This window comes from Euprymna scolopes, chromosome 1 (assembly GCF_053919585.1).
Source record: "Euprymna scolopes isolate OS-2025 chromosome 1, ASM5391958v1, whole genome shotgun sequence".
Classification (NCBI taxonomy): Eukaryota; Metazoa; Mollusca; class Cephalopoda; order Sepiida; family Sepiolidae; genus Euprymna; species Euprymna scolopes.
In genome coordinates, this window is record NC_136482.1 from 176,053,065 (window position 1) to 176,080,994 (window position 27,930).

General features: G+C 32.6%; 1 protein-coding gene across 2 annotated transcripts in view; it reads right to left on the reverse strand.

Annotated features, from left to right (window-relative positions):
• Positions 1 to 27,930, reverse strand: part of LOC145277691 (glutathione synthetase-like) — a 68,796-nt gene that overhangs the window by 11,977 nt on the left and 28,889 nt on the right. For both annotated transcript variants that reach the window (XM_080129383.1, XM_080129391.1), the window contains exons 5-11: positions 27,020 to 27,186; positions 26,337 to 26,379; positions 18,037 to 18,110; positions 12,966 to 13,130; positions 9,810 to 9,879; positions 3,182 to 3,373; positions 2,300 to 2,381 (exon numbers count right to left, since the gene is read on the reverse strand). In XM_080129383.1, the coding sequence (XP_079985509.1) occupies positions 2,300 to 2,381; positions 3,182 to 3,373; positions 9,810 to 9,879; positions 12,966 to 13,130; positions 18,037 to 18,110; positions 26,337 to 26,379; positions 27,020 to 27,186 (793 nt within the window). The remainder of the gene's footprint in view (positions 1 to 2,299; positions 2,382 to 3,181; positions 3,374 to 9,809; positions 9,880 to 12,965; positions 13,131 to 18,036; positions 18,111 to 26,336; positions 26,380 to 27,019; positions 27,187 to 27,930) is intronic.

Consider the following 27,930-nt stretch of genomic DNA (forward strand, 5'->3'; position numbering starts at 1 on the left):
TTTGCGTAAGTATACTTTGATAATTATGTTTCAGTTTGAAGAAATATGGTATAATAAAATCATGGGGAGTTCGTTCGTGCCTGACCTCCATAGAATGTAAATATGTCACAAAGTTTAACAAGGTTTTTTAAAAGAGGTGAGGGTCCACAATAACACCTTCTTAATTCACGTTAGCTTTTATTTATTTTTTGAGTTGAATCATATTGTGTCGAATAAATTCACCTCATAAATTCACGTTCTTATTAAAGTGAAAGCCAAAAAAAAGTCGGAACTTTAGACAATTCTCGACACAAATTTTGCATAACTCTGTTTTTTATTTCTCCACTTGCACTCTTTCGAAAATAGATAAATAGATAAATAAAAAATAAGAACGTTACATGTCAAAAGAAGGAAAAAATCCTGCTCACATGATTACACGTCTTTTTAAAAACATTTACATAACCTTTTTATTTTTATTTATATATCTGTTTAAGCTTTTTTTGTCAGTGTACTAGAAGGAATTCAGTTGATTACAACCCTTTCTGCGTGTTCGTTACATTACAATAGTACAACCCTGAATCCGACGGCGCAATACTACACTGTTCAATACTGTAAAACTGAAACGAAGCTGTTCTGCTTGAAAAGGGCGCCATTTTCTTCTTATTCATATTTATATCGATTCTTTGCTTTAAAAAACTAAAGTAATTACGTGTTTACTTTTTTAATATCCCATTTTGCTGTTTCGGATTATTTTACTAAAGTAAGTAAAGCTTCATTATTTTTCAAAACTGCTTTTGCTTCTTTGTTTTTCGATATTTTGTCGATATTATTTAGTAAGTGTTTAGCAGAAAAGCCAACAAACGACTACCCAAAAAAATAAATCTACAAGAAATAAATGTTACCATAGTCAATAAAAGTCAGTTCATGTTTTATTTTTTGAAATAGTTTTTAATGCTCTTTACTTGAAATAATTTCAGCGAACCGAAATTAAAACGAAATTTGAGGTGATAACTACTTAAATGAATTTTTATATAAACTACACATGCCATAATCGAATATTCCCCAAGCACAAAATAACGGAAAACATTAAAATATGTTTATAAATATTCCTTACCTTGATGGAACTCTCTTAAATTGTTAACACAGAATGCTCAGATGCCCCTCCTTCAAATTGAAAACGGGGCTCTCCATTTCAAAGTCGATGCCATTTTGATGTTTTTTTAAACCGGTTTGTAAATTAAAAAAAAAAAAAATTTTTTTACAAACTACTTAAAAATAAAAACCAATGAACTTTTCTACAATAAAAGTAATTTTATTGATTATGGTAACATTTATTTCTTGTATATTTATACTAGCATTGGTGCCCGGCGTTGCCCGGGTATTTGGAGATGTATGTTGAGCAAAAAGAAAAAGAAAAAGTGGTCAATTTTTTTAACTTTGACCCCTATTATGACCCCTTAAAATTTATTGTTTTAGGCTCAAATTAATTTATTAAGTTCATGTCCAATGAACCTATATGTAAAATTTCAAGTGTTTAGACCGAAAATTGTCGGAAGAGTTTGGTACAGTTCTCAAAGGACAAATCATTGAATTTTGACCCTTTAATCGCCAAATTTCTGGCCGAAAACTGATCACATCGATTTTCCCAAATCTCAGTACCCTGTATATCAAATTTCGAGCCTGTAGACTAAAAATTGACAGAGTTATTGCGTAGGGAAATGTACACATACAGACACACACACACAGACAGACAGACAGACAGACACTTTCACTTTTATAGATATACTAGCATGGGTGCCCGGCGTTGCCCGGGTATTTGGAGGTGTATGCTGAGCAAAAAAAAAAAAAAAAAAGCTGTCAATTTTTTTTAACTTTGGCCCTTATTATGACCCCTTAAAATTTATTGTTTTGGGCTCAAATCCAGTTATTAAGTTTATTAATGTAGAAAAGTGCCTAGTTGAGGGTGAAGGAATTGATGTTTCTAGCCAATTTTTGGATATTTGTCGTCCGAAGGGTCGAGCTTCAAAACGATATCAATCTCATAAAAATCCGTCACTTCGAAAGTTTTAGGCAGACATACAAACATACATTTAAACAGACAGGTGAGATTTATATTATAGATGAACATATATTTCTCATAAAATTACAAAATAAACGAAGTTAAGAAGTAGTTAGTTGGCTATAATCAACTTTCATAACACTTCTTCATTTTGTTTTACTATGTCAGATATTACAAGTGTCCTGAACTATGGGATGGGTAACACCAGACAATGTCTCACACATGCTCTCCATGCGGTTGAATTCTTATAATAAAACTTACCTCCACCTTCTCGTTGTGGTTTCAAGACAAAAGAATTGACATTATTTAAAGCCTCATTTATAGCTTCATCTCCTTCCAAACCCTGTAAGAAGAAAAATAGAAAAATTATATGCAAAGATAATTCACAAAATAGTCAACAAGACTGAATGTCAAATTTTAAAATATTTACTTTTGTAATTTAATTTGTTTTGATTAAACTCTTAATTTTCTGAATTTCGCTATCATAGCATAGTTGCACCTAAAAAAATCTACTTGATTAAATTACATGATTTTTGGAATATGCCCTCTTTATGCCGTGACGGTTATGTACATCATAAAAACTTTCCTGCATTTTCTTTGCTTGCAATTTTCATCAGGAGTGCAATTTTAAATAAACTCCGAATATACTATGTTATAAACGAAGATAACTCACAAATTCTAAAATATTTACTTTTGCAATTCAAATCGATTGGTTTGTTATTTGATTATAAAAAGAATCATCTAAATGTAGGTGGTCATACCCATCCATTATTTTTAATGTTGGGGGACGAGTCTCCTTGCTGCTTTGGTTGCTTGGGGGCTGGGTAGAAAAGTACCAGTCAAGAATCTGTTCTTGACAATCAGCCTGACAAGTGCGGGGCCAGGAACTGACCCAGTACTTGTCAGACTGAGGTATGCCTGACTATAACTGATTTCATAGTTTATCAAATGGTTAGAATTTTAGTTCAGATTTCAAATTCAAATGAATTGATTCTAAATAACGTAAATGACAGATGGCATAAAAAATGGCATTAAAAAAAATATATATATGAGGAAGAAAAAACTAAATGTTAGCATTGTTTTTTTTACATGAAAATCATTTTGAATCATTTTGCATTTGAAAAAGAAAAAAGTTATGCTTACCATTTCAAGACTATATTGTTTAGCAAAAGTGTTTCGTAATATTTGTACTCTTTCTGGATCTGAAATAAACTTCTCCAAGACGCCAGGTAGAGACAATTCTTGTTGAATCTTTTTCGTACCAGCCAAATGATAATTTATTGATGGACATTTTATAGCATTTGAGCATTCAATCATTTTCCGTGAATCCCAATCCTAAGAAAAAGATTACAACAAAAGTTTAGTTTTCAATGTTAAAGCCGTAGACATGATGGTTACACAAAATCAAATAGGCAATCTTCCAATCTATTATATAAAGTTTTGTGTGTTTAGCGAGAATTCAGGAACTGCCAAAGATGTACTTCTAAACTTTATATCGTAAAATTTAGTATGACATTGAACTGGCCAGGAATCAGATTTTTGCATAGAGGAAAGGGTAATTCAGAAAACATACTTTTTCATATTGGTAGTTGTTTCAAAAACAGCACTGACACTAGATCAAACAGTTATTTTAATTCAAGTTATTTATGGTGTTTGGTTAAGTTAATGTTATAGTGATAAAAGGGGGAATAACTCTAAACAAAAAAGTAAGAGTTATCGCCCTTTATAGAGCCGTGGAAAAAAAAAAAAAAAACCTAGAGAGTTCCAGCAAGAGGAGAAAAGTAACATGCAGATATTGCCGGATATTCAATATCGTCTGTAATTAATTTAATGTTTCTACCCGAATAAATTGTGTTTAAAAATATAATGAGCTTTTGTTCTATGTTATCCAATAATCCTGACATCACAATTTTTTCGAACACAAGTATTTTGTTTTATGGCATATCAACCGTATTCAGATAATTTAATGCTGAATACAGTAATTTTGGATAAAAGGTGTTATGCTTCAAGTTTTTTTTTTGTTTTTGTTTTTTTGCATCTTTAAATATTTATTCAGTGTTTGGTTTGCATGTTTTGTATTTAAAAAATTTTTATTAACTTTGCAGAACATGATTGAGTTTTGCAAAGGGAAAGGAAGAAAATAAAAACAACATTAATGTTTGGTGTATTTTTGGTCAGAAAGCAATTATCTTGAGACTGATTTCGTAGCGCTAGATCAGAAGTTGAGATTATCAAACGATTTATGAACGAAGACAAAACAAAACTGCTATCCCTAATGAACGAAGAATGAAAGAAATTAAAATTAAAAATAAAAAAACGATGAACAGTCTCCTCCAATACATCTTAACAAATGCTATCACAAGTCTGAACAATTTACTTTATACAGTGATCAAACTAGTAAACCTAGAACTTAAAGAAGAGAAAAACTCAACAAAAGAATGGAACAACATAGCCTTGATGAAAAAATCAGATTTGAAACCCAGATCAATTTCTAAAAGTTTAAGACTTGAAAAAACATTAAAAGAACATTAAGAAAAGACATTAAAAATCAGACTTGAAACCAGATCAATTTCTAAAAGTTAAAGTTGTAAATAGGATGAAAAGGAAAACAGAAAATGATAGAATGAGGGACATAGTTGCTTCTTTGTTGTTAGATTGAAGGGAAGTGACGGTGGTCAAGTAGTTAACAACATGGACTGACAACCCGAGTGTTCCAAGTTCGAATCCAGTTCGTTCCACAAAAATCACTTTCACTTAGGATGTTGGCAACCTTCACATGGTTCCTCCCGTTAGTACCTGATGTCTTTCTAGAAAGAATTCTAACTAGAAAATTTTTTTTAAAAATATATATATATATCCATGGGTCAACATTTTTAGATAATTTTTTTTAGTTAAATTATTCTTTCTCAATAATTATGTGTGGTAAATATTTATGAGCGAGAAATATTTAATACAAAGTGTTAGGTTGGTGCAAAACAATATCGTTTTCTTACATGTTACTTTTATATATGACTAGCGGGGGGGGGGGAGGTACCCGGTGATGCCCGGGTGTTTTGAGGTGTGTGTGGTTTTGGGTAAATCAAACTAAACTAAAATAAAAAAAAAAAAGTTTTGGTAGGTGAGTATGAGGATCGAACCCGAACCCTTGAGGCAAAATTGGAAATGAAAGTGTGAAACAAAGACGTACAATGTTAACCACTGGGTCACGGAGACATACAAGAGAAGTACGTTTGAATTTATTTATTTAACTATTGACAGGTGGCAGCAATAAAAGTTAACTCTGCTGCTTCTATTTGACCTAATTATTGAGGTCAAATAGAAGTCACGCAGTTAAATTGGGTTTGTTTACCCAACTTTGACTGTTTTTTCCCCAACAGATGTTGGGAGGGGGAAACCAGCTCCCCATTTTCCAGATTGATTAGCAATTGTCTGATATGAGAGGACTTTGTCCTCACATTGATCAAAGCTGATTGCTTCTGGACGTTTCCCGGTGCGATGCCAAGAACAGTCTGTTAGCTTTTGTATTAGTTTCCATTTTATATGAAAAAGCCGAATCAACACGCGAGAAGCCAAAATAGCAATAATTTTGTAAAAGTCGACGTAAATAAATCTATACGCTACATGCGTTCTCAAATCCTAGATATTATTATCTACGGCCTATATAAATATAAGCGATCGTAACCTCCCCCCCCCCCCGGGACTGTGTGCAAGAAAAGCCTTTGCCAGACATACACGAAATGGTCACACACATTTTGCCTTTTATATATATAGATTTCTGAATTAATTCTTTGATATAAATATGTTATATATTAATTTTAAGCGCATTTTTCGCTCTACCGAATCGTGTTATTCGTTACCGTTCTCAATCTCTTCATTCATTATTTTGCAGGCGTTTTGATAGCATGGACAAAATTCAAATCTGCACAATGTTCTTGTTCCAGTTCGAACTAGGACGAAAAGCTACAAAGACAGCTTGTGATATCAATGATACGTTTGGCTCAGGAACAATTAACGAATGTGTGGCACAATGGTGGTTCAAGAAATTTCGCAATGGTGATGAAAGCTGTGAAGATGAAGATGGTTACGGCCGGCCGACTGCGGTTGATAATGAACATTTGAAAGCTTTAATTGAAGTCAATCCTCACAAAACCACACAAGAAGTTGCTGTTGAACTAGAAGTCAACCACTCAATAGTCGTTCGCCATTTAAAGCAAATAGGGAAGTCAAAAAAGTTTGATAAATGGATGCCGCATGCATTGTACGATAATCAAAAAATCGTTTCTTCTCTGCTCCTACTGCACAACAAAAACGACCTATTTCTCGAGCGGATTGTGACATGCGATGAGAAGTGGATCCTCTACGACAACCGGCGATGTTTGGCACAGTAGTTGGATGCTGGAGAAGCGCCGCAACACTCTCCAAAGTCGAAATTGCACCAAAAAAAGGTTATGTTGACTTTTTGGTCTCATTCATCACAGCTTCTTGAATCTAGGCGAAACAATTACGGCGGAGAAGTACTACCAACAAATTGATGAAATGAACCAGAAGCTCAAATGTATGTGCCCAAGATTGGTCAATATGAAGGGACCAATTCTCCTCCATGAAAACGCTTGCCCACGTGTTGCTCAAATGACTCTGCAGAAGCTGAATGAATTTGACTACAAGACTGCCTCATCCACAACATCCACTAGACCTCTCGCCCACTGATTATCACTTTGTTAAACATCTCGACAACTTCCTGCACAAAAAATGTTTCAAAAGCTGAGATGATGCCGAATCGGCTTTCAATGACTTCATCGCTTCTAGAATTCTGGATTTCTATGCAAATGGGATAAATAAAGTTGTTTCTCATTGGCAAAAATATGTCAATTCTAATGGTTCTTATTTCGATTAATAAAGTTTATTATGAAAGGAGTTATGATCTTTTAAAGTTGAATGTCAAAAACGACATTATTTTTGCACCAACCTAATATTACATATAAAAAACTAAGTGTGATACAAGGTCAAAAAAGGGGGGTGGGGGTTAATGTTATCCTATCTAAGATGAAGTACACTCGTAGTCTTTCACCACAATACCAGCATCACTTCATGAATAACCTACTTAAAACCCAAAATAACATATACATAATGTGGGGAGTTCGGGAGTGAAAATTTTACATACAAAGGGAATTTGGCAGATAAGCAGTTTTGCTAGTTGAAAAAGGATGTAGGTTCCCCAAAAGCTAACTTGAGCTAATGCCAAGAGACATATTCTGCCGGTCTTTATAATAAGTGGAAGAGTTAATTCTTATGCGTAGTGCGGACACACAACAAAATCTTGCACGCCTCTGTTTAGTTGATCAGCTTCCTTTCAATTGATATTCACAATCTTTCTTTGCATATGTTATCAAGCCAGGGTTTGTTACACTTGTTTGGTCTTGAGAAATATTGGGTTATATTTAGAATTGAACTTAATTTTAAAAAAAAATGCAGAAAAATCTTTATGATGTACCTGGCATGGAACAGAAATGTCATCTTCCAAAAATCATGTAAATTGATCAAGTAGTTTTATTTAAGTTTACTTATTTCTTATTCAGAGCTTGGCAAAGTCATCTTTATTGCACATTATCATAAGCAACCCATCCCATTTCCGACTAACCTAACAAACAGCAAAATCCTACCCCTTCACTGTTAATGACCCTAAATGCCAGAAAGCCTTCTACTTTAATAGTTTCTTCCTTTAGAATTCTAGACTTTGTAATTCCCTCCAGGTTTCCTGTTTCTCTGACTACTAAACTGCAGGAGTTTAAATATAATGTGAACAGACACCTTGCTGCTTAATTCCCCGCTGTCCCCTGTTAGACATGATCCCAAATAGTAGCCCCTTACATTTCAAGTAGCAATATGCCTTGTTTGCAGTGAAAAATATAAATAAAATAAAAATTGTGATACAACATCATGCACTTCCCACTAATAAGACATTGCAACCCCATTGTTGTGCATTCCGTAGATTTTATGTTCGCTTTCAATTCTCTTCTCTTGGCCGCGATCATCGTGCTTTTCACATTAGCGAGTGTTAGGGGAGGCGCATGCAGGTCCACAAGTGTAAAACAAAATATATCAAAATGAGAGAAAGAAATAACGCAACTCCATCGTTTAACATGTATTAAAGTCGGCTGGATTTGGTGTGTGACACAATCTACTCTATCTATCAAGGCCAGCTTTCTGTTCGTTGTCAATTCATTTTGTTAGGCTCAGACTAACTGATTGTCCTAAAGACTGTCTCCTCATTAATAACATAGTAGGATTTATAGAAAGAATTCTGAGAAATTTTCTAGACTCAAGTATCAAAGTGTTATTTATGCGATATGGCTGTGACTTTTGAATCGTATAAACAATTCCAACATACAACTCCCATAAATTGACTTTTGATTTTCACTGTGTAAAAATTTCTACTGTGTAAAAGGAATCTATTTTTAGAACTGACGTTAATTTCAAACTTTCCATATTTTGTCATTTGATAAACATCTACTCTGTGACTTTTTTGTAGTATAACAAATTCATCAATTTCAAAGTTATGAATACAAAAATAACTCTAACAAGCCTAGTGCATGCCCCCCCCCCCATGGCGGTGCATGTAAGATTACACTACAAAAAAAATAGTGAAGAAATGATAAATGTGAAAAGTGTGAAGGGCTAACATTGCCTTCACATTTTCACCAAGTTTCAGAAAAATCTAATGGATCGGGCAAAAGATATGGGGTAAAAAGTGTCATTTTTTGCAATTTTGGGGCATTTGTGACCCTTTTTGAGTTCCTGGGAATGCCGAATCCTAGTGAAAATGGACAAACGGTGCAGTTTCACGCCTTTAGATATGTATGTTTGAAGTCAGCACCATGGAAAACCACTATATAGACATACATATTAAATTTTTGAGTAATATGAAAAAAGAGCTCTAAAAAGGCATGTTTTTTAGCCTTAAAAGTCCCAGAGGGATCGGAACCAGAATTTTGCCAGGGTCACCCATACTGAATTTATATTAAGAACAATGGCCTCCACATTTTGGGCAAGTTTCAGGAAAATCTAATGAATGGATCAAACGCTATGGGGCTTGGTCATTTTGGGGAATTTTGGACCTCTTTTGAGCCCCTGGGGATGCCGAATCCCAGTGTAAATGGATAACGGTGCAGTTTTAGGCCTTAACACATGTATATTTGAGTTGACCACCATGAAAAGCCACTATATAGTCAGACTATCCAGTTTTTGTTGAGAAATATGAAAATAACCTACAAAAAGGGGTGTTTTTAGCAGTGAAAGTCCCCACGGATACGAACCAGAATTTTGCCAGGGTCACCCATATTGGATTTATATCAAGAACAATGGACTCCACATTTTGTCCAAGTTTAAAAAAAATCTAATGGATGGATCAAAAGTTATGGGTCAAAACGTGCTATTTTTGGCCATTTTTGACCTAGTTTGAGCCCCCTCCCCCAGGAATGCAACTGGAATTTTCGCAAAAAAAAATCTTTTTTACTGTGCACATCTATTTAATGAAATACAATTTGTGGCAAAATTTCAGGAAAAACTAATCGACGGTTATCTGGTAATCGTCCGGACTAACAGACGCCACTGAAAACATAGATCCCTCTCCGATAAATTGGAGGGGGGGACCAATAAAAAATATTTATAAAAAAAAAAAAACTCAAGTCTAATTTACCTAAAATTGATTTTGTTTTCACCATCAAACTAAAAATTGATTTATTGTTAAGAATTAATTAAAAAGTTATTTTACCTGTTCAGTTTTATAACAATTGGGTGAATAGCCACTTCTAAAATAGACCACAGCAATTTCATAACCAGAGCTAAAAATTAAAATTGAGAAAAAGTAATATATATATATATATATATATATATGAGAGAGAGAGAGAGAGAGAGAGAGATATAAAGGACAATAAACAAAGGAAAAACTTTTGGTGCTTATTTAGAATTGCACTTGTAAAAAAACATAAAATACAAAAAAAACCTTTATGATGTACACACTTTTCACAGAACGAAGATGTCATACTCGAAAAATCACATACATTATTCAAGTAGATATTTTATTTTTTTAATTAAGAAAATAAAAATTTACGATTCTTTCAATTTTAATACTAAATGTATTCATTATAAGACTGATTTTAATCTCAATACTTCGAATTGAGTTGTCAATTTCTATTACAATAATCAGCATTTGTTAAGAAGGTGTAGCACTTAGTTCATCCATCCATCAAAGTTTGAAAACTTTGGCTTTCTGTAGGTCCCATTCGCTGTCCTCTAGGATTCAGCTGACAAGCAATATTCTGACCAAGTTGTAATTTACAATCTATTGTTTAGGCTTAGTTTGCCTGTTTTTTTCACGAATCCTTTTTAGTTTTTTTTTTTTTACATACACAAGCAGTATTTATTATATCAGATTCATTATAAATTTTTAACTAAACAACACATTCTGCTTTTTCATCCATAACTGGAGGAACAGGGTAACATTGTGGGTTTGTGGTCGATGGATGTTGATTGCGAGACGAACGAGCATAGGAAAATTACTGAGCTGATATATGTTACTGCTTTTCTTTCTTTGTTCAGTTTACTTTTCCTTTTTACTTCTTTCATGGCAATTTGGCGTTGTATTTTTACACTAAGATGCGAGTCGAACAAATGCTAAAAAGTTAATGGTTTGAATTGCTACCCTTTTTCTTTCTCTGCATTGTATGCACGGTATTCACGTTGGGGGCGTGTGTTCCTTGATAGAAGCGATGATTGAGTTTGAGTGGAATGGGGTGCGTGTTGGATACGTTTGTGCCAGGAGCAGCGCATTGTTGTAGGGATAGACAGATATTTGTTTTTGTTTGAGGTTTATGAGTGTGTTTCGAAGTTGCACTTCATTCTCAGCATTTCTTTCTTTTATTTTTTTGTTTTTGGCTTGAAACGTATCTAGTACATATTTTATTTTGTTAAAACTCAATCAACGTTTCTATCAAGGAACACACACCCTTAACGTGAATACCGCGTCACCAATGCATTAGCAGTGTCAAAAATCGTCAGTAAAAATTTGTGGTAAACACTGGAATATTTAGACTTGCTGTCTTTCGAAGCTTATAACTTCTTGAAAAATGTAATTCAAACCCTAATTTTTTTTAATTAAAGGAGCAAAGACCAAATTTAAAAAATAACAGGTTTAATAGCAAATTATGTAATATTTGTTTTTTTAAATAGGTTGTCTTTAAAAAAGATTTAAAGAAAATCAACGAAATTTTACTTACTTCGATTATAAAAAATATATATAAATTCCAAAAAATCACTTACCTATAAAAAATACTATTCAATGTGTACTTCCATTGTTCATTGTTAAGAATTTATCCATATTTATACTTATATTCCATGTCCTTTTTAATTAAAATACTTTTTTAAGCAAGGATTTTAAAAAAAAGCGAACTCAGATTTTTTTACTGCTCAAATAAAGGGAGATAAATTTCTGCTTTTTTTTTTGCATTTATCTTCCGGTGGCTTATAAACACCACACTTAATATCTCTTTCTATTGTGTGCTGTTAACCAAAATTAGTATTTTGGGGCCTCCATAGATAGAAAAATGCACACATTCACTTATAAGTTTTTGCCGTTAAACAAAAAACCCAGTCGACCTATTTTTAATATTTTTTATTCTCTTTTTTATTCAAGTGTTTTATAAATATATTTTATTTCTACTTTATTGAGTGAATTTTTTTTAAATATCTAAAAAAAGAAAACATTGAATGAAATAGAAAAATTGTCATCAGCGTCCAACATTTACTTGACAATGTAAGCATAACATGAGCTTTCATTTAAAAAAAAAATCAATGTGGTTTTTTTAAAAAAAAGGTTTTACATTTTGGACTTTACAGGTAAATTTCCAAAAAACACTTCTTTTTTTTGTTTCAAATTAGAATATTTTATTTATTGATCTTTTATCTTCAATTTGTGATATATAAAACTTTGGTGAGTAAATTGATTATTCAAATTTTAATAGACATTTCAAAATGGAGGGGGGGGGCGAATTAAAAAAAAAAACGTTTGTCTAAAATATTATATTCGGTTTATTGGAAAGAGCATAAAATTTTACATTGATCCTGAAAATATCGTCAAAATTGAATCAATAGAAAAATTTTGATAGATTTTTTAAGTTTAAAAATTGAAAAATAATTAACTCGTAAAATTCGATTGATTTCATTACGTAAAAAAATGGCTGCATAAAGGCGCGCCGGCACTTTGTAAACACTGTTTTTAAAAAATAAAAACTAATATTTCTATTATTTTTTAAACAACTTTAATAGTTTATTTTGGAAGTATATTCCATAAAGAAAATAAACAACCCACTTTAAAAAGAGAAATTACAAGTTTTTTTATATTTTATTCATAGTTTTGTGTTAGGGTGTCAAAAATTCCCCCCAAATTCTGATACACCTACCAATGCACCGTTCTGACATTTGAAAATACTACTGTGAAAAACAACAAACAGACTTCTACTTACTGATACTCTACTCCAACAACAACATGGCAAAAAAAAAAAGAAGAAAAAAAGAAAGAAATACTGAGGATGAAGTGTAACTTCGAAATATATTTGTGGATTTCAAACAAAAATAAATATTTATTTATTTTCTTAATAATGCATTATTTTTGGCTTCAAACGTATTTAATACATATTTTATTTTATTACATGTATATTAATTCTTAGCGCTGTTCTTAGCACTTTTCAAAAATGTTACTATCGCTAAAATACACTACCTGTAGTCAAGAGCGGCACTACAGATTCATACCTTTCCCAATAGTATTAACATCTGAATCTATAGTGTCAGCATCCATTAATTAGACCACACATTTCTTTATCACTTAATTACACAATACAATAATAAATACAAGAATTAAGTTAATACTTACACAATAAGATTATTATCTTCATCCAAATGTCCTTCATGGTGCAAGTCTTGCAATGTTAATCGTAAAACAACAATATTAGGATTGGATTTAAGCACACCATACTCTAACCAGCGTTGGTCAAAAATATTTCTTTCTGCAGACGAGACGACAAATAAAATTGCGGCTCTGAAATTGAAAAAAAATATATGCATTCAAGATATTAACAATTTATTACCATATTTGAATAATATATATTTTTTAAATTGCTTACTTTTGATTGGAAGAAAAAAATATGGAAAACATGACAGAAATAAGAGAAAATCCATAAAAGGAAGGGTCTGTAACCAAAGCGACATTTCATGGTTTTTCAAGTTTGAATATCTTTGGTTTGTAAGCTCAGTGTTAATTGGTGCTAACAGTCAACTTCCCTTTTGGCCTGACCAATCAGACGTCATCTCTCAAGTGAGCTGAGCATGTGACAGTTTATAAAAAGGCTAAACATATGGCAACATTTTCTCTCTCTTCCTTCCTGGCTCTAGTTACTAACAACTCATTTCTCAGGGCTTGGACTAATGCCCAAACTTCTCACTTGGGTCGTGTGCATGAGCTTGCAACACAAAAAAAAAGGAGAAAAATACACTAGAGGAGAGAAGCAAGTTGTGCGTCGGGAAGATGGACGTGTGAAAGTCGAGGGCAAGAAAGTGTTAACTAGTGTTCGCATGAGGTGGTGGCAACAGAGACTTTTAAAAAGCACATATGTATGTGAACACTTTGGAAATATAATGAAATGCGTTGTTTTGAAGGAACCACGAATAAATGCATTTCATTTGCACTTTTAAAAAATGCCAAATCGGATTTTTATTTGTTTCCTTTGTCTGTTCCTGCGACGGTACCCACGTCACACTTGCTTCTGTTCACACACATGGATTCATGCTATGAGTCATCCTATTCTCAACAGCAGCAACACTTCACGGCTTGAAATTTTTAAGATCTTTGGTGTAAACTCAGTGCCGATTGGTGTAGGCAATCAACTTCTCCTTGAGCTTGTCCAATCAGAAGCCATCTCTCAGTTGAGATGAGCACGTGACAAGGTTCACAAAAAAGTTAAACCACAACAACTCTTTCTCTCTTTTTTCGTTTCAGGTGTCCAGACAAGCAACACTCTTCACAGGGCTCAAACTAATTCCCAATTTTGGGGCACAAAAGAACACAACCTAGTCTTTGGCCTGGGGTTCGACTAAGATGGGAAGACAAAGACCATGACGGAAACACACGTACATGAACTTTTTTCTGTTCCCACAGGACAACCCAACTTTTCGTACTCAGTCATGGATATGCGAGTGACTACATGAAGTTAACTTATTTGCATATTTCTTGGAAAGATGAGTGTTAATTAATTAATTATTCATTTTTTATGGTTTCTTATAAGATAATTGGTTTCATTTCACTATTACGCTGAATTCTATTTACACATAGTTGCATAGAATTTAACATGAAAACAAAAATATTTATATATATATATCTGTATACATTCTTACTAACATAGATGACCAATAATATTATTTTTAAATATTAAAATGGATGTTCGTTTTCACTTATTCCACAGTCATTTTCAAAATGTGGGTACAAGTCTATTGTGCTAGCCTTCTTGGATTCAGAAACCTCCGACCTTCTTCAAGTGTATCTTGTTGAATTCAGGAATCTTTATGACAAAGTCAGGAATCTGCATGGAATTTCAAACGGACTCTTATTTAATCCATGGGCTAGCATACACTCGTTATATCAGCCATGATTGGGTAGAAGTCTAAAGTAATTTACAATTGTATTTTGAGTTTTGCCCGCACTGAGAATTGAACCTTCAACCTCCAGAAGAGTGTCACAACTGCATTTTACCTAGTACCTTATCCCTAGTAGTACTTGTGAGACTTTTTGACAAGATACACCTGAAGAAGGTCAGAGGTTATATTGGCTGAAACATTGTGAGGATAACATTCAAGATAAGAACAGTAGTCCAAACAATACAAATTAACAATCAGCATCTCAAAAATTCAGAAACACAAAAAAATGTTCATAATGGAGTAATAAATCTAATGATAAATATCTGCACATAAATAATGTTGTCACTACATACAGATACAGACAGGTTATCACCAGATATGATTAATAATTTTTCAGATCAAAATGGAAATGATAAAAAAAATAAATAATTGGTTATCTGTTTCCAAACTCCATTTTAGATCTCAAAGAAGAAGTGGATATTAATAAAAGAAACAAAATTAAGATCATGGCCGAGGGAAAGGAATAATCTGGCTTAAGGTAATAAGTTTTTCAAAACAAATTCAAAATGTTAACAAATTTGCCTGAAAATCTTTTGGTTTGGAATGAACGGAACATAGTCTCTGTGTATGAAAAAGACTAAAAAAAGGGTACTTTTTTTTTTTTTAAGAGAAGGTGGGTGTCATTTGCCAAGAAATTAATATTTCTTCATTCAGAAAGATGGTGAATAATTCAATTATGGCAAAGCTATTGAGGTTATGAGAAGTCGTGTTGCTTTGGTGATACTAGTAAAACATAAGGTAAAGCAAGTGCTATTATGATTGCAAGAGTCAGGAGTAAATGAAGTAAGTTCAGGGAACTTCTGCCATTATTAAGAAGCAGAACGTTACCACTGTCGATCGAGAGTCTATCAAACATGTATACAAAGTGTGATGTATGGAAGTGAAACCTGGCTGGAGAGGGTTGAGGACATGCGTTGCATGAAGAAAATGATAGCATGAATGTATGATGTGAATCTTTTTTCTTTGTGTAGAATGTGGTTTATAAACTCTTTATGACTATCATTGGCAACAGAATCACAAATAATCTTTATTCCTGTCTCTCCGATTACCAAGCGGCTTATCAACCTGAAAGAGACACAGTCGAACAGATTTTTGCCCTTAGCCAATTGATTGAAAAATCAATCGAGTTTAATAAACCATTATACATCATTTTTATCGATTTTACAAAAGCTTTTGGTGGTATCATATTAGACAAACTTTGGTCAATTTTAGACAAAATCCCTCTGAACAAAAAACTATAATTATTTTCTAAAATCACATTATGATGGATCATAGGCTTTTATAAAAACTGACCTTGGGTTTAGCTGCTCAGTAAACATCAAAAAGGGCATCAAGCAAGATGTGCTTTCAGCAATCCTGTTCTGTGCTGCAGTGCACTAGCTGCTGTTATGCTTAAGATAGAAGAGACTTGCCAAAGCGGTTTTTCTATAAGTGGACAAATCCTCTCTCCAACCTTTCCTATCCTGATGACATCGCTCTTGTTAATGAATGCACACATAAACTTCAAGTTTTGTTAATGTATTAGCAAAGAATGCAAAGGAGATAGGATTAGAAATAAACCTAGAGAAAACAGAATGTATGTCTACAGCTAAATCACAGTTTAATCTAAACAATGACTATTCACAGTAAACCCATCAAACAGGTTACCCAATTCATTTATTTAGGGCATAAACTGACTTTCTCCATTGATCACAAGACGTCATTGAAACACAGAATCAGGCTAGGTTGGGCAGCTTTCCAAAAACACAGCACTATTCTAAAATCAAAAAGCATGCCAATAACTGTTAAAGTAAAAGTTCATTTAATTTATGTCCTTCCAGTACTTTTATATGGCCTTGATTGTATCATGTGAACTAAACAACTAGCCAATCACATTGAGGTGCTTCAAAATTATGTAATGTGTTTCATTATGGGGCATTGCCTGATTGAAAAAAAAAAAAAAAAATCCACCCGCCATCAAAATACATCCCTACCCCCTCCATTTGATAAAATCAAAAGTAAAACACTTAAACTTTTTGGCCATATCAAACGATCAACCACTGGCCTATCAGTTATGTTTTGAGGGTATGTTAGAAGAGGCAGGGTAAGCCTAGGAGAAGATGGAAAGAAAATGCTTTTTGATTGGACGTCAACAGGTGGGCATCCATCAACCAACTTGCCCTGTATCGGAAGGAATGGCGCAAAAATAAGTCACGTGGTTCGCAATCTGCCCCAAGCGGAAGATGCAGCTCATCTACTCAGGCAGAAACACATTTTACTTTGAAATTGTGACACCACAAGGTTTGGCTACTCCAAAAGATTCTTGGAATGTCTTTGCATGTAAATGTGAAAAGAAATTCTGGGAATATGAGAATTTCAAGCATCTTCATCAAAAAGCATTGCTCTTCCAGTCAAGCCATAAACATCTTGCTTTGCTGAATTTAAGAGGATGGAAGGACAGGAAAATGATATTCCTTTCATGTTTATAGAAATGAAAAACGGTTCAATCTTTTAATAAACAGAAAAATAGATATTTTTCTGATCTGGGAAAAGCTTAATTAAAACTAAGAGCAAAAAAAAAAAAAAAAAAAAAAAAAAAAAAGAGAGATCTGATGAATCCACTTCTACCTACTGTTACGTTTAAATGCGCAGCAGTAATTTTAATGTCAGCACACGGACTTAGGGTTACTACCTGCTCCCAGGTTAAAGAAAGGTACGGGGATGCACTACCAGAGACGGCTATGCGGCTGATCCCCAATTCAGCCGAGTGTGAGCAAATTTCATCGCCTATGGATTTTCCCGAGTCTAATCAGAACAACGAAGAGCGAGCAGGCAAACCGGTGATATATATATATATATTTTCTTTTGTATGGGCTCTATTTATTCCTTTTTTGCATAAAACAAGTAAATAAACAAATTAAAAAAAAAAACATATAGTCCAGGATGGCGTTCTCTGTTTTTGAATTTAACGCAAAGGGAAAATTTTTCAACTAATTTTATTGTAAATAAAATCTCTTCTTCGTTTTGAAACAAGACCTTTATATTTTATTCTTTACCCCCCCCTTTTTATTTCATGCTTTTATTTTTTTTCCAGGCCATTATTTTCACGTTGAATTTATCTGAAAGAGGATAAATTTCCAACAACCAATCACAATCAGCCATAGAAAACAAGTGATAATTATCATAATAATATTCAGTTTACCATCTGTTTTATGTGCTTTTAGAAAATGCTGAAAATACCCAAGAGAAAATGTTAACAAAATTAAATCATTTACTCTGATTTTTCGTAGAGATCCCATGCGTTGACTAATCCAGCAGCAAATCCAGCAGCAGCTTGATTTTCTGGCAGCTGTAAATTGAAAAAAAAATGAAAAAAATTTTGCTTCTTTTTTTTTTTTGTTAATCCGAAAATATTTTTAAAAAATAGACAAATTTTTTTTTTTGTTTGAAAAATGGGTGCTTGTTAAGATACAGTCGATAGATTGATTTGTTAAAAATATGTTGTTTTAAGCAAAAAACAATGTTACGTTTCAACATGACAATTATGTAATTAATATTGTTTTTGTTTAAAATGATATATTTTGAAAAATCGATTTGTCGACTGTATCTTAAACACTGAAAAATGTTTACTAATGCATCATTTAATCAAAAAATGTTTTAATCATTTAAAAAAAAAAAGAAGAAAATATTTCATAAAATAAATTTCTATTACTTATTACAAATAACAAGAGATAATACTATTAAAATAACAAAATCAACACTGTACCTACAAGGTGTTTGGTCTTAGTTTGATTTTGTTTCGTTATTTTGTTTTATGGTATATCAACTCTTTCGGATATTTCATGTTAAATCCAGTAACTTTGGAAAAACTTATGCTCTAGGTTTTTTTTTATTTTCAAATATTTATTCATGGTGTTTTCGGGTCCAATCATTTTGGCAAAAGTTTTTATGCTTCAAGTTTTTTATTTGTTAAAATATTTATTTATATTTATTAGGCTGACAAGAAGGTTGTTGCAGAATTTTTAATTTTGATTTCAAATGATGTATTTTCAAAGAAGTTTTCATTATAATACCTTTACTTCATATATCATTTTAAAGAACGTTTTTCGCTCTAATCGTTTAAATTACAATCGTTTTAAAACAATTATGTCTTCTTTTCAGAATGTTGAATACAATATGGAAAAGAGCAAATTCAAATAATTTTCTTATTTCAATTCAAGCTAGGCTGAAAAGCTGCTGAAACCACTTGCGATATCAATGAAGCATTTGGCCCAGGAACCACTACTGAGCACACAGCACAATGGTGGTTTAAGAAATTTTGTGGCAGTGACGAGAGAATTGAAGATGATGAGCGTAGTGGTTGGTCATCATCAATTAAGTGCCTTAGTCGAAGCCAATCCATACAAACCTGTTTGAGAACTTGCTTCTGAATTAGACATAATGTATACAACGATTTCCAACCATTTTATAGATTGAAAAGACAAATAAACTTAATAAATGGGTGCCTCACGAATTGAACAACAACCAAAAGAAACAAGAACGACCCATTTCTCAATCAGATTGTGACTTGGGATGAAAATTGGGTTCTTTATAACTGGTGAGACTCAGCTCAGTGATTACTTGTTGACCAAGCTCCATAACACTTCCCAAAGTCAGAGTTGCACCAAAAGAAGGTCATGTTGACACTTTGGTGTCTGCGACTGATTTCATCCATTACGGTTTTTTAAATGCGGGCAAAACCATTACGACACAGTACTGTCAGCAAATGCATGAAATGCATTAGAAACTTAGACAACAGCATCGAGCATTAGTCAACAGAAAAGATCCAGTTCTCCTTCACAGCATGTGAACGAATTGGGCTACGAAACTACCTTATCTGCCATACTCTTCAGACCTCTCACCCACTGACTACCACTTTTCCAAACATCTCGACAATTTTCTGTGTGAGAAATGCCCCAAAAATTAAAGCGATACCAAAAGCATCTTCAGTGACTTCATCGCTACCAGAACGCAAGATTTTTATGTTACTGGCATAAATATACTTGTTTTGTGTTGGCAAAAGTTGATTCTGATGGTGCTTATTTTGATCAATAAATTTTTTATTTTACATGTTCATCTGAATTTTAACGTTAAAACTGCAAGAACTTTCTTGTCGACTGACACACACACACACACACACACACACACACACACACACACACATATATATGTATATACTAGCAGGCTGCCTGGCGTTGACCAGTCATAATATAAGTTTAAGTATGTTTTAATTTATCCAGATTTCATAGTTATTATTCTCTATTGATTATTATATTGTACTCAACATTATATATATATATATATATATATATATATGTATAAGGAATGAAAAAATGTACCAGCGGTGGTTGACGTTATGTTTAAAGAAAAAATAGAAAAAACCGAATGAAATTATTAAAAAATCAACGTTTCGTCCTTGTCTCAGAGGACATCTTCAGGATAATTGAAATAAAAATGTGATAAAAGAAAAAGTCATAGATCGTGCGAAAAAAGACAGTTTTTTAAAATCCAACCCATGTCGGGAAAGGACGAATATGTGTGCGTATGGGAAGGTTGTTTGATGTCTATATATACAATTTTAAAATGCATTTAAAATAAATATGTACATTTTTTTTTTTTTTTTTTTTTTTTTTTTTTTTCTTCTTCTTCTACGAAACTACTCATTTTCCTGAAACATTCAAAGAAAAACGGCTAGCCAGGATCCACCCTGATACCTTGCTCTTTGATTATTATTTTCCCTATGCTAGGGGTTAAATGGTAGAAGCCTTTTCTTTGCGTAATAGTATTAGTATTCAAAATTAGTGCTGATTCTAAAAGTCTTCTTTTAGCTCTATCTATCACGTATTTAATAATTTTCGCTTGATCTAAATTAAATGAGTGATCGTGTTCTGCACAATGGCAAAAGAGTGCATTTAGGGCGTTACCATTCCTCATATCTCTTCTGTGCTCGTTAAGTCTTAATTTCAATTTTCGTTGTGTTTCACCTATGTACGCTTGTTGACAGTTGTTACATGGGATGGAATATATACCGGCATCGGATGTGAGGGTTTTGGGAGAGTGCTTGGTAGTTTTTAATGTCTGTTTTATGGTTGAGGAAGTTGTTTGTATCAGGTGAAAACCAAGTCTATTAAGAGTGTCGTAGATTTTTGTATTTTTGGTGTGGGTGGGAATGAAAAGATGTCTGTTTAATAGTGAGGTATCTGTTTTATTTTTCTGTGTGTTTATGTTATAGTGTATTTTCGTAGCTTTTTTCTTTGCGTAAGAAATGAAATAGGATGGATACTGTAGTTTTCTTAAAACATTCGTAATATATTGAAATTCATCATTAAGATATTGGGGACTGCATATTCTAAAGGCACGTAAGAAAAAACCTATAATCATGCCCGTCTTTATTTTATCATTGTGGTGTGAGTAGTAATGAATATAGTCGTTTTTGTGTGTGGTCTTTCTATGTACTTTGAAACTCAGATCAGTTTCTGATCTGATGAGGAATATGTCTAGAAAAGCTAGGGAGTGGTCTTGTTCGGATTCATGTGTAAAATTTATAGATGGTTCCACTGAATTTAATTTATTTCTAATTTGTTCTATTTGTGTGTTTTTAGGGAGAAAAATAAGAATGTCATCTATATATCTAAAATATGTGGAGTTTTTAGGAAGTCTGTGTTTAAAAGAGTTGGTTTCTAAGAATTCTAAGAATAAGCAGGCTAGTACACCACTAAGGGGGTTACCCATAGGGAGTCCAAATTTCTGTCTATAGTAAGAATTATTAAATTGAAAGTAGGTACTATCAGTGATGAGTTTTATAATTTGTATTAGTGTATCTGAGGAAAAAGGTAGGTCGGCTTTAATTTTGATTAAGTGCTTGTGGAGTAGATTAAGGCATTTTTTGATTGGAATATTGGTGTACAGGGAAATTATGTCTAAACTATGCATGGTTTTATTTTGCATGTCCATATTTTTTATTCTATTTAGGAGGTCACCAGAGTTTTTGATATGTGAAGTGCTGATGGTGCCCATTAGTGGAGTTAAAATTTGGGCAATAGCTCGTGCTAATTTATGGGTGACGCTTCCAATGTTTGATATTATAGGTCTCATAGGGACGTTCTCTTTATGTATTTTTGGGAGGCCGTATAATATAGGAATAGTGGGGTGGTATTCTATGTTATTTATCCATTTTTTATCATTTCCGATAAGTTTCTTTACGGATTTATTAAAAGTATCGAAATCTTTTTCTATTGATTTTAAATCTATCGGAGTGTATATATCTCCGTCTGCCAATAGTGTGTGCATTTTCTTTAGATATAGGTCTTTATCTATTATAACTATACCCCCTCCTTTATCGGCTTGTGAAATAATAATGTCTTTATTTTTTGTTAAAAGTTTTAAGGCATCAATGTATCTTTTTGGTAGTGCTAATTCTTGAGGTTGGGTAGTTGTTAAAGCTATTATCCCTTGTATGAAGCCTTTAGTAAAATCAGAGTCCTCTTGTCTATAATTTTTTAGGGTTGTGTTAGTAGTGATTTTCGAATGCTTGCCGGTAGCGAATTTAAGACCGAAACTGAGAGCTTCAGTTTCAATGTCCGAGAGTGGTTTAGAAGTAAGGTTTAGAATAAGGTCTGGACGTCCCAAAGTTTTCCATTTGCTGTTTTTTATCAATTTCGCAAGTTTGTTATTCAATTTAAAGTTATGGCGTGTGTTAAATTTTTTGATAGATCTGTAAATGTTCTTAATTGATCTGGGTGTTTTCTTGTAATTTTGTTGATAATCAGCAATTAATATCCTGGCTACGAAAATACACTATAACATAAACACACAGAAAAATAAAACAGATACCTCACTATTAAACAGACATCTTTTCATTCCCACCCACACCAAAAATACAAAAATCTACGACACTCTTAATAGACTTGGTTTTCACCTGATACAAACAACTTCCTCAACCATAAAACAGACATTAAAAACTACCAAGCACTCTCCCAAAACCCTCACATCCGATGCCGGTATATATTCCATCCCATGTAACAACTGTCAACAAGCGTACATAGGTGAAACACAACGAAAATTGAAATTAAGACTTAACGAGCACAGAAGAGATATGAGGAATGGTAACGCCCTAAATGCACTCTTTTGCCATTGTGCAGAACACGATCACTCATTTAATTTAGATCAAGCGAAAATTATTAAATACGTGATAGATAGAGCTAAAAGAAGACTTTTAGAATCAGCACTAATTTTGAATACTAATACTATTACGCAAAGAAAAGGCTTCTACCATTTAACCCCTAGCATAGGGAAAATAATAATCAAAGAGCAAGGTATCAGGGTGGATCCTGGCTAGCCGTTTTTCTTTGAATGTTTCAGGAAAATGAGTAGTTTCGTAGAAGAAGAAAAAAAAAAAAAAAAAAAAAAAAAAAAAAAAAAAAATGTACATATTTATTTTAAATGCATTTTAAAATTGTATATATAGACATCAAACAACCTTCCCATACGCACACATATTCGTCCTTTCCCGACATGGGTTGGATTTTAAAAAACTGTCTTTTTTCGCACGATCTATGACTTTTTCTTTTATCACATTTTTATTTCAATTATCCTGAAGATGTCCTCTGAGACAAGGACGAAACGTTGATTTTTTAATAATTTCATTCGGTTTTTTCTATTTTTTCTTTAAACATATATATATATATATATATATATATATATATATATATATATATATAATAATGATTTCAAAAGTAAAAAAAAATGATTTCAGTGCCATCAGTTGGAATGAAAACCAAAACATCCAGCTATAGTCATTATTTAACACTTCAGCCTTTGTCGAAACTGCTTGAGGTATCGCCAGATGGATAAAAAAAAGCTAAAAATTAAGCGACTTCAAGATAAAAATGTATATGTATGTATATTCAGAAGATAATCTGCCAAGGTCAACTGTATTTTTTCAATTTTGACCTCTTAGCAGCTATTTTTACAGGCTAGAAACCAAATCAAAAGATGTGCTACAGGTTCAAATACCCTATATATCAAATATTAACTCTGTGTAGACCAAATATCCAGAGAGGAGTTTGGTAGAAACTTTTTGCACACACCAACAAGGTCACTCTTATCTATATATACACAGATATATATAAAAATATTTCTGTGTGCTAGCATGTTTTCATCTTAAATTCTATGCAGAATGTAGAAACTATGCATAAATAGAATTCAACGTAATAATGAAATGAAACTAATCATCTAATAAGAAACCATAAAAAATGAATAAGTAATTAACACTTATTTTTTAAAGTAATATGCAAATTAGTTAATCTTCATGTAGTCGCTTGCATATTTATGACTGCATATATTAAGAAATTTGTTTTAATAATTTTTAAATAGAAAAAGTAGCTTTTAATATCATTGTCAGAGTGAGAATAAAAACTCAACTTTATATGTATACAGATATATATGAAGATAAAATACATATCATAAATGAAATGTTGGAGAAGTCAAAAGGAAAACAAATTAAACACAGGAAGAAATCAAAAACGGGAGATTTACCGGTTTTGTTTGGATTAATAAACATCTTCATTGGCAAAAATTACACTAACAATAAACTTCGCTACTGCAAAAAAAAAAACTTCGATCTCAGTAAAAGTAGTACATATTTTTTACTGCATCTCATCCTGATTAGCTATGTTTTTTCCCCCTCTTAACATTTGTTTTGTAGAAAATGTTTTCAAGTGGGAATCTTCTATTAGTCGATATCCAAGTTCGATTCTGATTCACTACTAAGACAGCATTTTTTTTTTTTTTTTTCAATGATTGATAAATTCTTTGTATTGCCTATACTGAGGATTGAACTTTCAGCCCTCAGAAGAGCGTCATTTACAACTAAAAGGCAGGTGATACGAAGAATACAACTGCAAATTACATAAGATTCAATCTTCAATGCTGGCAACACTCAAAATGCAATTGCAATTTTTTAGGACTTCTACCCAGTCATGGCTGGCAGAACGAAAGCATGCTATGCAATGGATTAAAGGTGCTAATGCACTTATTGATCTGCGCTATTTTTAAAATAGTATTTTCAAGTTTAATTCAAGTTTTATATGTTTTTATTAAATTGTAAGGTTAAAGTACAGAATAGGTACAAAACACCCTTCCCTCCCCATGTTAAGAATGGTTTTCTAAATAATGTTATTTCAGCGTGGATCAGTAAGTGCACTAGTACTAGTACCGAATTAAATAAAGGGTTCTGTTTGAAATTAGGATTTCTACCCAGTCATGGCTGGCAGAAGGAGGGCATGCTATGCAATCGATTAAATAAAGGGTTCTGTTGGAAATTCCCAAGTTTGGCAAGATACACCAAAACCAAAAAAAAATGGAGGTTTCATGTGCTGAAACGTTGTGTGAATAACATAAAGATAAAAAAAATAGTCTGACTGTGAAATAAAACTACTTCTTCTCAGCAAGAGGTGTAGTCATTCAATCACTAAGAACCCCGATTGATGTTTCACAAAATCTATTATATCTATAAAAGTGAACGTGTCTGTGTGTGTGTCTGTCTGTTTGTCTGTCTGTGTACATTTCCCTACGCAGTAACTCTCAATTTTTAGTCTACAGACTCGAAATTTGATATACAGGGTACTGAGATTTGGGAAAATCTATGTGATCGGTTTTCGGCCAGAAATTTGGCTGTTAAGGGGTCAAAGTTCAACGATTTGACCTTTGAGAACTCTACCAAACTCCTCCGACAATTTTGGGTCTAAACACTTGAAATTTTAGATATAGGTTCCTTGGACATGGATCTAACTTAATAACTTGATTTGAGCCCAAAACAATCAATGTTAAGAGGTCATAATAGGGGTCAAAGTTTTTAAAAAATTGACCTCTGCGGTCTCTACCAAATTACTCAGACAATTTCTGGTCTAAACATTTGAAATTTTACATAAAGGCTATTCAGAGATAGGGCAAGCTTTTTAATCGGTTTGGGTCGAAAATTTTTAGTTACCAATATATAAATGTATGTAAGTATGTATGTTTGTATGTCTGCCTAAAACTCTTGACAGAGGCGACGGATTTTACCAAGATCAGTATCGTTTTAAAGTCCGACCTTTCAGATGACAAATATCAAAAAATTGGCTAAAAACATTAATATCTTCACCTTCAACTGGGAACTTTTCTACAGAGGGGGGGGGGTCGCTTTTTTTGCCTATATTTTTGAAAGTCATCCTCTCCTTTCGATTGTCTAGCCTTAATTTTTAAAAATGTCACTTCCGGTTTAGCGGTGGTCATAACAGTATAGACGTCAGGTTCTTTTCCCGTTCTTTTCCTCTTTCGCGGTACGGGTTCAAGCCTGCCTTCCTACTACCACTTTTTTTTTTTTTTGCTCAACAGACACATCCAAACACCCGGGCAATGCCGGACTGAAATGCTAGTAAATGATAAATCCAAATAATGTGATTTGTATTCATATTTGAAGAAATGTTCGGATTCTGTGGCATTACCGTTTACAAATGGAAAATAAAAACATACCCAAGAATTGAAAATGGCTAACCTTTTCTTCATTAGCGGGAACATTTATTAGCCATAATGTGTATCTGAAAAAAAGAGAATTTAAATCATAAAAAGAAAAAAAATTTACATTGCAGAAAATGTTATACTTTTTTTAATAATGCTTTTATAGTTGGAAACGTTTAGCAATTTCAAGTTGTAATAACATTTTTTCAGTTTGTCTTTAATCAATTTTCTACTTTGATAGAAAAAAAAAAAAAAGACGGACATTATTTAATATTAGAATGAAATAGTTTTCGATTCTCATCCAGAATTCAACCATGAAGAAATACAGAAAAATCTTTATGATATATGTACATATTATGAAACAAAAATGTCATATTCCAAAAATTACGTAAATTGATCAAGTGCTTTTTTTTCTATAAAGAAAAGCATTTTTAAAACAATTTTAAGTGATTAATATCAAATAGTTAACATAAAGCTAATCTCACAATTTTGAATGCTCGAGTTATCTGCCCTGTTTTTTCCAAGTTTGCAGTGTGAGACAGTTCCTTTTTGCTTACTCATAAAATTTGATTTTTAAAATTACAAATAAAGCTAATTGATTAATTTACATGATTTTGGAATATGACGTCTTCGTTCAATGACGAGTATATTTATCATAAAGATTTTTTGGTATTTATGTGTAATTAGGTTGGATTCTGGACTTACACTCTGTTTTCTTACCTGTGCAAAGAAATCAAATTCTCTGCAAGACCAATCAAACCTGAAGCAATGGTATTGATTTCAATTTGTTTCAATTGAACTTGCTGTAACAAATCCTCAAAAATGGTAGAATCATCTTGGGGACAATGGAGCATATAATCAGATCGAAGCAATCCCAAGCATAATGGCTGAAAAACAAAATTTTTAAAATCAAATTAAAGTTAGGAAAGAAAGAAAAAGAATTTTTGGTTTATGTGCAAGAGAACATGGCTTAAGAAATAGGAAAATGTTCAGAACCAAGCAATTTATATATATTTTTCAATGTGAAAAATGTTTGTAAAATATTTTCAAAGACGAAAGAAAAAGAAGGAAAAATGAAAGATTAAACAGACTTCAGGAGCTGATAAGGCAAGGCGGACAGAAATAGTTTCTAGTCCAAATAGCGACAACAAGGCCTCAACTTTGAGGTTTCGAGAACAATGAAAAACAACTAATTACACCCAGAATAAAAAACTGAATAAACAAAATGTGTCACCGCAAATGCTGTGCCACATTTAGACTTTGAAATAAGTTTATTTTTTTTATCTAATTTTTTTCTTTCTCAGAATGTAAGAATCTCTGTTATATTTTATTAATAAAGTTGGTTTAAAGTTTAAATTTGTGTTTTTCGTTTTCTTTCACTGTGTTGTCTATTTCTCATTTTACTTTTTTTTTTTAAAACGAAGGCTGTTTAAAAAACATCTGAAGAAATTTGAATGTTTATACCTTTAAGTCTCAACATAAAATTTGGTACTTATTTAAAGTTACACTTATTAAAAAAACAAAACTACAGAAAAATCTTTATGATCTACATACTCATCACGGAGCAAAGATGTCATATTCCAAAAAATCATGTAGGTTTGGCCAGTAACTTTTCTATTTGGCTAGTAGAC